The 13,601-nt window shown below is 34.8% G+C and overlaps 1 protein-coding gene across 2 annotated transcripts in view; it reads left to right on the top strand.

Annotated features, from left to right (window-relative positions):
* Window positions 1-13,601, top strand: part of HNF4G (hepatocyte nuclear factor 4 gamma) — a 129,769-nt gene that overhangs the window by 89,773 nt on the left and 26,395 nt on the right. The window contains exons 1-2 of one of the 2 annotated variants that reach the window (XM_045454840.1): window positions 10,294-10,478; window positions 13,388-13,559. In XM_045454840.1, coding sequence (XP_045310796.1) covers window positions 10,343-10,478; window positions 13,388-13,559 — 308 coding nt within the window. In that variant the 5' untranslated portion in view covers window positions 10,294-10,342. Of the gene's footprint in view, window positions 1-10,293; window positions 10,479-13,387; window positions 13,560-13,601 lie in introns of those variants that run through there. The other variant, XM_045454841.1, reaches the window with a different exon arrangement.

The raw sequence follows: 13,601 nt of genomic DNA, 5'->3' as shown, positions 1-13,601 counted from the left end.
GAATTGAAAACTTACTGTTCGGTTTCTTATATCGAATAAAATGACTTATAGGGGGTCTGGATATCTGTCAGTTAAACGTGTGACTCTTGATTTTGGCCCAGATCATGATCTCATGATCATGAGATCAAGCTTCAAGATGGGCTCCACGCTGGGTGTGGACCTCCTTAAGATTCTCTCTCTCTCCCTAAGCCCCTCCTCAGCATGTACATGTGCACGATCTCACTCTCTCTCTGAAAAATAAATAAATAATAAATAAGATAAATAATAAATAAGATAAATAAGAAATAAACATTAGGAGGTTGGATCAACAAAAATGGACAAACCTCAAAGGGAACAAGTTTATCTATCTATCTATCTCTCTCTCTCTCTCTCTCTCTCTCTATATATATATATATATATATATATGTAAAATTTTTCTTTACATTTGAAACCCAAATACTAGTAACAGAAACATAACTTTTTAAATATTTAATTTAAAGATTACAAAGGACTTTGCAAATCTCAGGAAGTTTTATTTCAATATATAATTAATATGTTACACAACCAATGAATAGTTTTCTTTTTGCTGCATATTGAAAACCTCAGTAATAATTGCATATCTGTATATATAGTGGATCTTCATCATTTGTGGGTTCCATGCTTGCAGATAAGCCTACTTGCTAAAATTTATTTCTGACCTCAATATCAATACTCAAGGTACATTCGCAGTCATTTGTGGGTCTGCTGACTGGTGAAAAGTTTGAATTGCTCCAGAAGCGTGTTCTCAGTTGAGATCATACAAGACAATGCTCTGCCTTCTTGTTTCCGCTCTTGTACCAAAAAGTATCCTTTTCACATCTTTCATGCCATGCTTTTCTCATGTTTGTGCTTTTTGTTGGTGGTTTGGCTATTTAAAATGATCCCCAAATGTACTACTGAAGTACTGTCTAGTATTACAAATTGCAAGAAGGCTGTGATGTGCCTTGCAGCGAAGGTACATTTTAGATGAGCTTTGTTCAAGCATGAGTTACAATGCTTTTGGCTGTGAGTTCAGTGTTACTGGATCAACAATATATACATATGTATATACATATATATATATATATATATATATATTACATAAGGGATATATATGTGTGTATATATATATTACATAAGGGATATATATGTGTGTATATATATATATTACATAAGGGATATATATATGTATACACACACACACACACACACATATATATATATATATATATTACATAAGTGATCTTTGGACAGAAACTCACATAAAGCGAGGTTGCAAATTGATTGGTTGATAAAATTGTGACCAGAAGCTCACAGGAATTTAACCCCATTTCCCCTAGGAGCAAAGGTTCTATTTGCCAATTCAGTTTTTGCAGCATTGTCCCTCTGAAATACCTAAGGATAAACAACAATGTAAATTAAGACAGTCAGTGGGGAGTCACTGAATAAGAGGGTTTACTTATACCTATTTGTATTTACCTGCAAACCAGTAAGTTAGCCATTTCAAGGTCTAAATGTATAAAATACTAATTATATTTTTCATTCCAGTTTTGTGGATCCACTGGAAAGACAATGGTTTAATTATCTCTTTATGAAGAAAATATTTACCTGCAAACCAGTCAGTTAGCCATTTCAAGGTCTGAATGTATAAAATACTAATTATATTTTTCATTCCAGTTTTGTGGATCCACTGGAAAGACAATGGTTTAATTATCTCTTTATGAAAAAATATGTAATTATTATTTATTATAATAATAATTAGTATTATTACTTGATTATAAGTTTCATGAGAGTAGGGACTTTCTCTATTGGTTCATATAAAATTACTCAGTGATTACAAAAGTGCTTGACCTACAAAATGTACTTATATGCTCAATATGAATGCTGTCCTGTGTCAAAGTTAATTATTTGCATCTTTATTTTATTCATATATTCAGTAAGTATTTGGAGAGTGTTCGCCATGTGGCAGACAATATTCTAGGCCCTGGAGATACAGTAATGAATAAAGAATATAAGGTCTATGCCTTCAGGAACTTTTAGACTTTGTGGCACATGGGAATCACCTACAAATTGCTTAAAAGACTGACACCTGATTCCACTCCCAGACATTCTAATTAAATTAGAATATGATGCAACTCGGGCCTTGAGGTCTTTAAAAATTTTCCAGATGATTCTAATTTTCAGCAGATTTTGTGAATCACTAGCCTAATGTATAGGTTAAATATTAAACAATTACAAATTATTTACTTGAGAGTGATAGTAACTTGTGTTAACTTTGAAACTTAACACATTGCCAAAAGCCACGACCTTACCTACGATGTGTAGTTCAAGTTAAGTTAATATTTGTTTGCTATTAATATCACTTTAATTTTGTTCTGTATTTTTATTCTAAAAGAAACACTTCATTATGGTATTTTCAAAAAAACAATTGCTTTTTCAAAAAGAAATCTATATAAAAGGAAGTGAAATATTTAACATTTCAAATGAGTCAATCATATACCTACCTTTACTAAATGGAGATGCAAATGTTTAGTTTTATCTACATAAAATATCACATTGATATGTTGTTTTTCCATGTAGATAAAAAAAGCTTTAAGGAGGAAGGTTGAGTTCTTGACTCTATGACTGTGGGGATAGTCTGTTACTGCATCTTTTACATGAAGAAACAGTAACTCTTATGTGTGTATGTGTGTATGGGTGGGTGGATGGATAGATTTGGCTCCCAGATGCTAAAGTTTACGATCACAATACATTCATTCAAAACGTTCAAGTCTAACTGTGCAGTCAGCATACTAAAACTGCTGCTATTTTTATTTAACATTATACCTCTTCAGAACATATTTGAAATTGGTACTGGCCCAAACTGATAACTTCCTTCCCTTCATTTTGCATAATGCAGCAACTTTGGTATCAGAATGCCACCACAATCTTAAATATTCTGACCAACTTTGCTGAGTTTGCAGTGGCAACAATGATAATACCCATTGTAAAAAGGAAATGCAGAAGTAGTGACTATCGAATCCTAACGTTCCTTATATCCTGGCTTTTTTTATTTTCCTTGCCAGTATAATCTATATTCCAGTTAATAATTTAGTACTAATCAGCTCCTTATCTTTTGAAAAGGAGAGTCTGTTTTGAATCACAAGGCAACTGACCTTGAGGCTAGGTTTAATATATGCAGATTTCTCCTATCACCTCTACGCTGTTACTGAGAGTGTTTTCTTGGTTACATTTAGGTCTCAGATGTGCAGTGCCCCTTTGTCTATCCTAACAGTAACTGATTTCATTCTAATACAGCTTCCACTCTTCTTTAGTTGGGGTTTTACATTTATTTGTGTAACTACTTTTAAATCATAAGCTGATGTTTTAGTGAGAAAATATGAACAGTTGAGAGAATAGTTTAGAGGAAAAAATATGAATAGTTGAGGTAATTGCTAATATTATAAAGAGTAGCAACATATTTTTAACCTAAGTCAGCTATTTCATAAGGTGTTGTGTATCTTTGTGCAATGTATTTAGATTTTACTATCAAATGGCATCTTTTAGTAGTGATGTGAGCTATTTTCATTGATCAGATACAAGATGGATCTAAAATAAGGATTTACAATTGTTTCCTTGGGCTACAGTCATGAATTAAAAAGCAGCAGAAATTTGGGGCGCCTGGGTGGCCCAGTTGGTTAAGCGTCCGACTTCAGCTCAGGTCATGATCTTCCGGGTTCAGGTCATGATCACATGGTTATGAGTTCAAGCCCTGCATTGGGTTCTGTGCTGACAGCTCAGAGCCTGGAGCCTGCTTTGGATTCTGTCTCCCTCTCTCTCTCTCTGCCCTTCCCCTGCTCATGTTCTGTCTCTCTCTCACTCTCAAAAATAAATAAAACATTTTTTAAAAAGCAACAGATTGAGCCATGGATAATTAAAGAGAGGTTTATAAAAATATGTAAACATAATCTATAGAAGTTCAGTTTAAATTTTAAATTTTTTTGGCAATTTTAAGATAGAAGTGTGCTTCAAAAATAATAATAATTGGGGCGCCTGGGTGGCGCAGTCGGTTAAGCGTCCGACTTCAGCCAGGTCACGATCTCGCGGTCCGTGAGTTCGAGCCCCGCATCGGGCTCTGGGCTGATGGCTCAGAGCCTGGAGCCTGTTTCCGATTCTGTGTCTCCCTCTCTCTCTGCCCCTCCCCCGTTCATGCTCTGTCTCTCTCTGTCCCAAAAATAAATAAACGTTGAAAAAAAAATAATAATAATAGGCATTTTTTAATGTTGGGAGTGGCTTTGATTAAATGAGTTATTTGGCTCTGCTGCTCATTGCATGGTCGTCAGCTAGATCTAAGAAGAAAGAAAAAAAAACACGGCCAAAAAAGACAAAAAGCTTTTGTTTATATAAAAATGGTATATAATCTGGACTTTAAGAGAGGATTTATGAAGCTCTTTGAAAACAGAATCCCATCATTACAGTCAATTCCAAACTTCTTTCTTTGCATGTCGGTGATAACATGCTTGCTTTGAAGATTCAAATGTCTATTTTGTTTGTTTTAATTTTTTAACGCTTGTTTTTTGTCACTAAAGTAGAGAAAAGACACAAAATTTCTATTTCAAAAGAGCAATCACAGTTAGGTCAAGACAGTGGCAGCAAGGAAAATAATGATTTTTTTATTGAAGTGATTTTTGAGATGTGAAAAGTAGCTTAATAAGTCATTTTCCTGGGCAGATCCTCCGTTTAATAATGGTGTCCTTCCATTGAAAACCACACTGAGCTGATGTGGATGGTTATTCACGTTTGTGATCGCATTTGTGTAATCTTCCTACTTGAAAAGGTGGAACATGGAAACAAGAGGGACTACTAATGTGCTTTGGGGATTAATATAGTATTTTTGGTAATGAAAAGTAACCTCAAAGAAATATGACCACAGAACAAATTTTATTAACTCTGACTTTAAAATAAACTGTTTTAATGTTGATATTAACATCCCAAATTATTCTCATGAAGATTGTTTTATGGAATGTAAACTAGAACACAGGCGAATAAAAATCAAAATCATTTTCATGAAAATTCTTTTATGAAAATAACCTTGATTTTTATTAGCTATGTTCTAGTTTAAATCATGCTATGAAGGGATGATTAAATCAAATATGAAGTATAGAACAATTTAACAGGCTTAATAGTCTTCCAGATAAGATAGAAATGTTTCTACTAGTATCTTGAGTCAATAGTGAATTGAGTTGATGTCTTCTTTTTTTTTTTAATATGAAATTTATTGTCAAACTGGTTTCCATATAACACCCAGTGCTCATTCCAGCAGGTTCCTTCCTCAATTCCTATCACCCATCCACCCCTCCCTCCCACCCCCCATCAACCCTCAGTTTCTTCTCAGTTTTTAAGAGTCTTTTATGGTTTGGCTCCCTCCCTCTCTCTCTTTTTTTTTTTTCCTTCCCCTGCCCCATGGTCTTCTGTTAAGTTTCTCAGGATCCACATAAGAGTGAAAACATATGGTATCTGTCTTTCTCTGTGTGACTTATTTCACTTAGCATAACACTCCTTTAAACACCCTGTAGTTTTCATCTCGTTATGTTGCTCTAAAGAAATTTAAATACGATATTTCATATGTCAGTTTAGAAAACCATTGCTAAGAGAGAAACCTTTCTCAAGAACATTAGTTGTGCTTTTTAAAATCGACCTTTTAGCTACAAGTAATATTCTCTTTCTGTCTGGGGTATTTGCCTTGACTCGGACTAAGAAGATCCATCTTTGCCTACAAACCATGATATCGCACTAAAGAACAGTAACATTTTGCTCAGCTTATAGAACGTTACTACAAAGTGACCTCTGTTAAGAGAGATTTTCAGTAGGCCATAGTTTACCATATATATTTATATTTTTAGGCCTAGATTAAGTTAATATATTTCTACTTTAGAAAATGTATGCTACTTACTCTAAATTACTGCCTTAGGAATTAGCATGAATATTTGATGTTTTCCCCAATTAAACCTTTAAAAGTAAGCTTGAAAGTACTCATACATTTATGCTGAATATAGGGTTACTAAACCCATTTATGTAGGATAATTGTTTCTATGTCACCTAGACATAAAATTAATATAGTTTTTTAATAACGATTTAAGCTTTTAATCTAATGTAGACTTAATGAATGTTACCCATAAGAAGGGCTTGGGGAAACAAGAATGAAAGACTCCCTGTGTGATGTCCATTTGTCTTTTTCCTGAAAATAAATGAATTTTAATGTGAAAATATACAAATACCATAACTGTTTTATGTATCTAAAGTTTATACAATTAAATTATGTTTTATTTTGTTCAATTATGCCATGGATGTGTTTCCAAAATCACATTTACTGAATTATGAAAATTCCACAATCACTATCGAGTGGAAAACACAAAAAATACTAAAGAATGTGATACTTGCTTAGATTGTGATGCATAATTAAAACTCTAAAAGTAACCATGACTAAATGTTTCTCTGTGACACTTTCTTCTTTTTCTTTTTTTTCTTTTCTTTCTCATCCATCTGATTGTCCTTCCCTATTCTTCTTAAAGCAAATAAAAATATTCTGAATTTAGCCTAATTAATTTTAGAAGTAGAGAAAAGGGATAGGTCATAAGGAGGAATAGAAATTACTTAACAAGTTTTCTCATGTTAAAATCAATACGACAGAAACTTTAATCTCCATTTAGCCAACTCCCTGAGTTAACTCAGGTTTTCAACTTCCTTTGTGGAACACACTAATTAATTTCTAGGATGGGCTAACTTCCTTAAGTAGTAGACACTTTTTTTTGTTTGTTTTAATAGCATTGTTTTATCTTACATTTTTCTAATTACTAATAAGGTTGATCTTTTTCCCATGATGTAGTTTAGATTTTTTTCATAAATCTGTTTTATTTTATTTTACTAAGAACACTTAACATGAGATCTACTCTTTTTTTTTTTTTTTTAATTTTTTTTTTTTCAACATTTTATTTATTTTTGGGACAGAGAGAGACAGAGCATGAACGGGGGAGGGGCAGAGAGAGAGGGAGACACAGAATCGGAAACAGGCTCCAGGCTCTGAGCCATCAGCCCAGAGCCCGACGCGGGGCTCGAACTCACGGACCGCGAGATCGTGACCTGGCTGAAGTCGGACGCTTAACCGACTGCGCCACCCAGGCGCCCCGAGATCTACTCTTTTAACAAATTGTTAAGTGTACAATGTTATTGACAGTCGCAATGTTGTACAGCAGATTATCTATAGTTTATTCATCTTGCTTAGCTGGAATTTTATACTCTTTTATTATCAACTCCCCATTTCTCCCTTCCCTGGTCCCTGGCAACCACCATTCATTTTTTTGAATCTATGAGTTTGACTCTAGATTTCTTATGTTAGTGTAATCATGTAGTCCCTGCCTTTCTGTGACTGGTTTATTTTACCTAGCATAATGTTCTTAAGGTGTATCCTTGGTGTAGTATGCATCAATCCTTTTTTATTCCTTTTTGAGGCTGAATGGTATTTTATTGTATAGCATACTTTCTTTATCCATCCATCCAGTAATGGACATTTCTATTGTCTCCACCTTGACTGTTGTGAAGAGTGTTGCAATGTTCCCTGACCATCTCACCAACTATATATAGTTATCAAAGGTCAACTGTATTTGTTACATAGCATGGTTATATCATTTATGCTTATTATTTCATCATGCTTTAGTTAAACATTGCATAATCTGATGAAACGTGAGTATTAAAAAGAGATTTTTTTTCCCCAATAAAAACCTAGGGTAATACTTTGGAAGTGTATAAAAGCAAGTTGATTAAAACATATAAAATATTTTGAAAAAGTATAAAATTCTAAAAGGCTTCTGCACTTAGTGTTTACATATAGCTTTGACTTTTTTCCTCCATTAAGACAAAAACTAGACATCAAAGACAGAGATTTATACAAACAAAAAATTAATAAAGAATCACAAGCAGTGGGTTCTTATTCAGACAAAAACTCTTGGTTTTCCAACAAAACACTAGCAATTTAGGGGAGCTTGGGTGGCTCAGTCAGTTAAGTGTACAAGTCTTGATTTTGGCTCAGGTCATGATCTTATGACCTCACATTATCTCCACTGACAGCTCACAGCCTGCTTAGGATTCTTTCTCTCTGCCCCTCCTCTGTTCGCACGCTCTTTCTCTCTCTCTCAAAATAAATAAACATTTTAAAAATGTAAAAATGTGTTGAAAAGAGCAATTTACATATTCAAGTCAAATATGCTATTAAGTATGGATACCCATTTTCACAATTCTGTTTTAATTATTTTATTTGCCATCCAGTTACCAATCCTCGCACTGAAGAAAAGAAGACTTCTGTACTTTGTGATTTCTTTGAGAATAACAAAACAAAAAAAGCAAACAAACAAACAAAAAAAAACCTAAAGAGAGTCTGTCCTTTACTAGACTGAGGCTGACTGGACTCTGTGGGTGTTTCCACATCTGAATATCATTAGGAAGACAAACTGCCCATTTGAGGAGATATGCTTGCTATTTGAATCTGCTATATTTTCTGGAAATTCTCAAGTTTTTACTCTATAAAATGAAGAAAATGATTTACAATAACATGGATGAGAAACAGGTTTCATCTTGAAAGCTAGCTCTGATTAATTGCTGGTGACTACTTGAGGATCTGTGCTGAGATGAATGTGTAGCTCCTTTCCCCTTTGAGGAAATAGCACTGATCCAATAGCGACGGCACCCCTAGGCACAAGATGGAGTAGAACAATAAATTATGATAGTATTGTTTTCCTGAGCTGTAGTCACATTTCTTTTAGTGATTTGAATCTTATATATGAATAACTCTCTACCCTTTTCTTTTCTTCTTTTCCTTCTGTCGGTACACTTTCACGGGTGACATTCCTCATCGTTGTTTAGTTACTACATAGATGGGAAAGATGGTGGGCTATGCACAGTTCACTGCTTTGGTTGACACAGGAAACATGTCTGTGTTACTTCACCACAAGTGGGAACTGCCTCATGAGAATGAAAACCACGGGATTCGCTTGCTGTCCACTTCTCCAAAAACTGAATAACTACCAATAGCTCTTACTAAAGAGACTCAGTCACTTAAATGTATCCCTCAGATATCATCCTTACAATTAAGAGTGCTACAGAATATGAACGCAAGTAGACAATTCCAGTGATTGCTGTTTGATTTAATGAATTTGGTTGCTAACGTGACTCTGTTGTTTTCATCAACAAATGCTTCACATAGTTTCGAGTTTAAGAGGCCAGCCTTCCCAGAGGAAAAGATAATAATTTTTAAGATGCAATATTCACAAGGTTTATTGTATTAAGAAATTGAATAAGAAATATTACTTTGCAGGAATTTTAACAAATGTAGGAAATGAGATTCTGTGTTTATAATGTAAATGTGGCTGGAATTCTTTCTTGGAAGATAAAATCAATAGACGTATTCTCAGAAGTAAAATATAATCATTGGCTAGTATCTTCTAAATGTTCCCTGAATTCTAAATGCTCCTTGTCACATGTGCTTACAAAAGTTATAGTGTGCCATGTGGATGCTAGATATTAGAAGGTGGATGATGGGAATGTGTAGACGCACACGTTAAGGATAGGTTTATTTCCGTGTAAGGCTTAGAATGTAATAGCTGTCAGAAGTCAGAAGAAATGATACCTTAATCATGTAGCTCTTAGTCACAGAATGCCCACAATATACTAGCAACTTTACTAGTTCTGTCCTTGAGCAGTTTACAAACATTCAAAGGACACAGATTCATAAGTAGATAGTTAAGGAGGATATGTTAAACCATATTAGGGTAATGCCCAGGCTGCTACTGAGCATATCATAAATCCCTGTCACTTCAAATTACAACATAAACACAGTTAGCTCTATTGTACAGTAAGAAAAATTGAAATTAAGAGCTTATGTTAAGTGTTAACTTATAGTCTTGACACAGTAAAGTCCCATCTTTTAGAATCCGTGGTATGTGATTTCAGCCCCTTACCTGGGATAAATCCTGTTATAAATTGTTGAAGACTGAGAGATTCTCTTTTCTATTTTTAACTACTTAATGACATCATTTATTGTCTACTGGGAATCAATTTAGGAAATCATGTTAGTCCACTAAGCACTTCAGATAAGGTGATTCCACGAAGCATTCCAAGATTATCACAAGGAATTGCTTTCGTGTGCCATAAAAGAGAAAGAAATGAGCAGAATATGGCCTGCTGAGGAGTTTACAGTTTTACAGCTCCTCCCACGGCAGCGCATAAGTCACTCAGTTACAGTTAACTTTGGATTATCACTCACAGATTGAAAGCCCAACAGCCATCACACACGCTGGCCTGTGGCGCCACTTGTATGTGTGTTCCTAAGTCAATGATGAGGGTATCGGAACCAATACTGGACATGGATATGGCAAATTACAGTGAAGTTTTGGACCCAACGTATACAACCTTGGAGTTTGAAACTATGCAGATTCTATATAATTCAAACGGTGAGTTCTCATCTGCTTGTAGATATAGAGAAAAGTAGGTATAACGGGAGGGTTAAAAGTGAGCTACCGCTCAGGAGGTAGCTCTGAGTTTTATTGCTGAAGAATTCGGAGCTTTTTTTTTAAGACCACAAATCTGAGCTTTTGCATTTCATCACAAAATTTAAATTAAGAACGCTATGGCTATTTTATGTGGAGGCTTTTAAAGAGTCAAGCTATGTGTAATAAAGTGACCTCAGAATTCTGTCATGGGCCTGTCAGAGTAAAAAGAACAGTTTCAGCATTACTTTATTTACTGTAAATCACAGCAGTAGGTAATATTGGCAGATTGGCTGTGAAGTACATTTTCTATGCAGTATTTAAAATGACATACGGAAGGCGGGAGGCTTTACTGGCTGCCTCCTCCTGTCATTTCAGTTCTCAGTGACTACTGATGAGAAACTGCATTTAAAATGACTATCAAGTTTTAACACCGAACACAATATGAAAGGAAATAAAGGCTTATATTATAACCTTACTACTTGACAGGCTAATGTTTAGCCTCACAGAGCCCTTGGTATTTATCCACTGTAACATTTTAACTTTAAAGAAGGCATGAATTGTCTAGAGTTCAGGGATTTGAATAATAAATGCAACAGTTTACTGTTGACTTTGTATTTAGACTTTAACTCAAGTAAAAATCTTGTCCAAGATTAGCTGTAATTGTTAGAACTACTAAAATCCGGTAATTATGTATACTTTGAAAGGGGTGTGTGTGTGTGTGTGTGTGTGTGTGTGTGTGTTTGTGTGTGTGTGTACTTCAGGATTGAGAATGTATCTTGTACTCAGATATGGTAATGTTCTGCTATGCTCCTCAAGTTTACAACTGCTATTCTTGCTATATTTAAATAAACAATAGTTTATTAGTGGGAAGATTTTTTTTTAAACCACCAGAAAAGGAATTCTGAAATTTTAGCACAAAGAGAATTAAAAAGAACATGTAATCTTAGGTTCAAATCTTAGGAAGTCACTATTTTTCTTCCTTATGTTTAGATTTGATTAGAGACATTTAATAATGGGTTTGTCAGATTAATCATGATTTTTTTAAAAGACTGTAGATTACTAAATAGTAAGGGCAGGTTTACCCTAAATATTTAACACTACTGACTTTTCCAAGTGTTGTATATGTTGTTTGTTTTAGAATAATGTTGTTAACAATATAAGTATAGCATTATACTGGAAACAAGAGTTGAATTTTTTCCTACTTCCAAAAGCTTCCTAGAATATAATCAATCCTGATACTTCTAGCTGCCATATTCCTAATGTCTCTTTTATTTATGTTACCAAAAGAAAAGTTCCTAGATTTAAACTCTGTAATGTCACATGATTAACCCCTAAACCTATTCCCATTGAGGTTTTTCTTAACTTGGTGAAATTATATATGGTAATGTCTTTCTACTCAAAAGTATCAATAAGTAGAATATATGTATTTTCACAGAATATAATCGGATGTCACAACCTTTAATTTTACCTTTTGTTATATTCAAAATATGATGAGCTGTTACTATGTTGATATTTTCATACAATTTTATGTTGATTTATTTAAGAAATACTTAAATGAAAACACTTATATGGAGGTTTTTAAGTCTTTTCCTTCAAAACTATGCATTAAATGTTCACTTTACACCAGGCACAGTTCTGAGAGCTGGAAGACGGGGGTGTGTGCCTACAACAGATCTGCATTCTCTAACATCATGAAGTTTATATTCTGTAATTAAAGAGGGGCGATAAATGAACAGACCCATACGTAATATAGTTTTAAAAAATGAAGCAGCTATTTAAAAAAATAAGCATGGTTCTAGATTCTACTTGAAGGGCAGATTAGAGCTAACTCTTTTAGATGGGTGTTCAGAAACTATTTCACAGAAAAGTGTGAGATTGGAGCAGCTCACAGACATCCTTGGGGAAGAACGTTTCTTGGCGGCAGAAGGAACAGCAAATGTAAAGACTGAGATGGGAACAGACTTCAAGGGAGTCAAAAAGGCAACATTGTTGGAGAACAGCGAACAGGATGAAAAGTAGTACCAAGTAATGGGATCAGAGAGGTAGGAGGGGGCTTTACCATGCAGGGCTTTACATGATGTATAAACTTTATTCTGTTTCTGAGGGTTGGGTGCAGAAGGCTAATAGGAGGCGAATTTCTCATTCCAAGAGCACTTTGGGGTAATAAACAGTAGAGGAGGGAGCAAGGGTGGAAATAGAAAAATTAGATAAGAGGCTATTGCAGTAATTCAAGTGAAGGATGATAGTCGATCGCTTACGACTTGCCTTGGTGAAAGGACGAAAAGTCGTGGATTTGATATGTGTTCCAAACATGGACTTACTATTAGATTGGATACGAACAATGAAGGAGAGAATCCAATGAAGACTACCATGTCATTGATCCCAAGTACTGGGTACCATTAACTTACATAAGGAAGACTGAAAAAGAACAAGTTCAGGGAAAAAATAAAGAGTTCTCTTTTTGATACATTAATTTGCAATTCCTATTAAACTTCAAAGTGAAGTTGTGAAATAGGTATTTGGGCATTTCAGACTGATACTCACAGAAGGCATCAAGGCTAGAGATAAAATCTGGGGATTTTTCATCATACACATATTTGACATCATGTGACTGGATGAGCTTTCCTTGGGAAAGAGTATATTTGGGGGGACTGAGACCTCTGGTATCCCAAAGCTTAATGTTCAGAAATATGAGAAGGGAAACTGGAATGGAGACTGGCAGAAGTGGTCAGCAGTTAAAAGGAGACCCCTGGTGCACTCCAAGAAGCTAAGGAATGGACTGTTTTGAGCCTGGGAATCATTAGTAGGGTAATTTAAACAAAGAAATGCTTAGTATTAACTTGAAGGCTACTCTGCTTTTTCTTCAACAGAGAGCTCTGCTCCAGAGACAACAAGTATGAATACCACAGACAATGGTGTCAACTGTCTATGTGCTATATGTGGGGACAGAGCGACAGGAAAGCATTATGGAGCATCAAGCTGTGATGGGTGCAAGGGCTTCTTCAGACGCAGCATACGCAAGAGTCACGTTTATTCCTGCAGGTACTTGAGACGCTCCTTTTAAGAAAGTTATCTTTAGAGGCG

Source organism: Leopardus geoffroyi, chromosome C3, assembly GCF_018350155.1.
Source record: "Leopardus geoffroyi isolate Oge1 chromosome C3, O.geoffroyi_Oge1_pat1.0, whole genome shotgun sequence".
Classification (NCBI taxonomy): domain Eukaryota; kingdom Metazoa; phylum Chordata; class Mammalia; order Carnivora; family Felidae; genus Leopardus; species Leopardus geoffroyi.
Note: the sequence above shows the minus strand (reverse complement) of the source record. Positions and strands in the feature narration are given on the sequence as shown.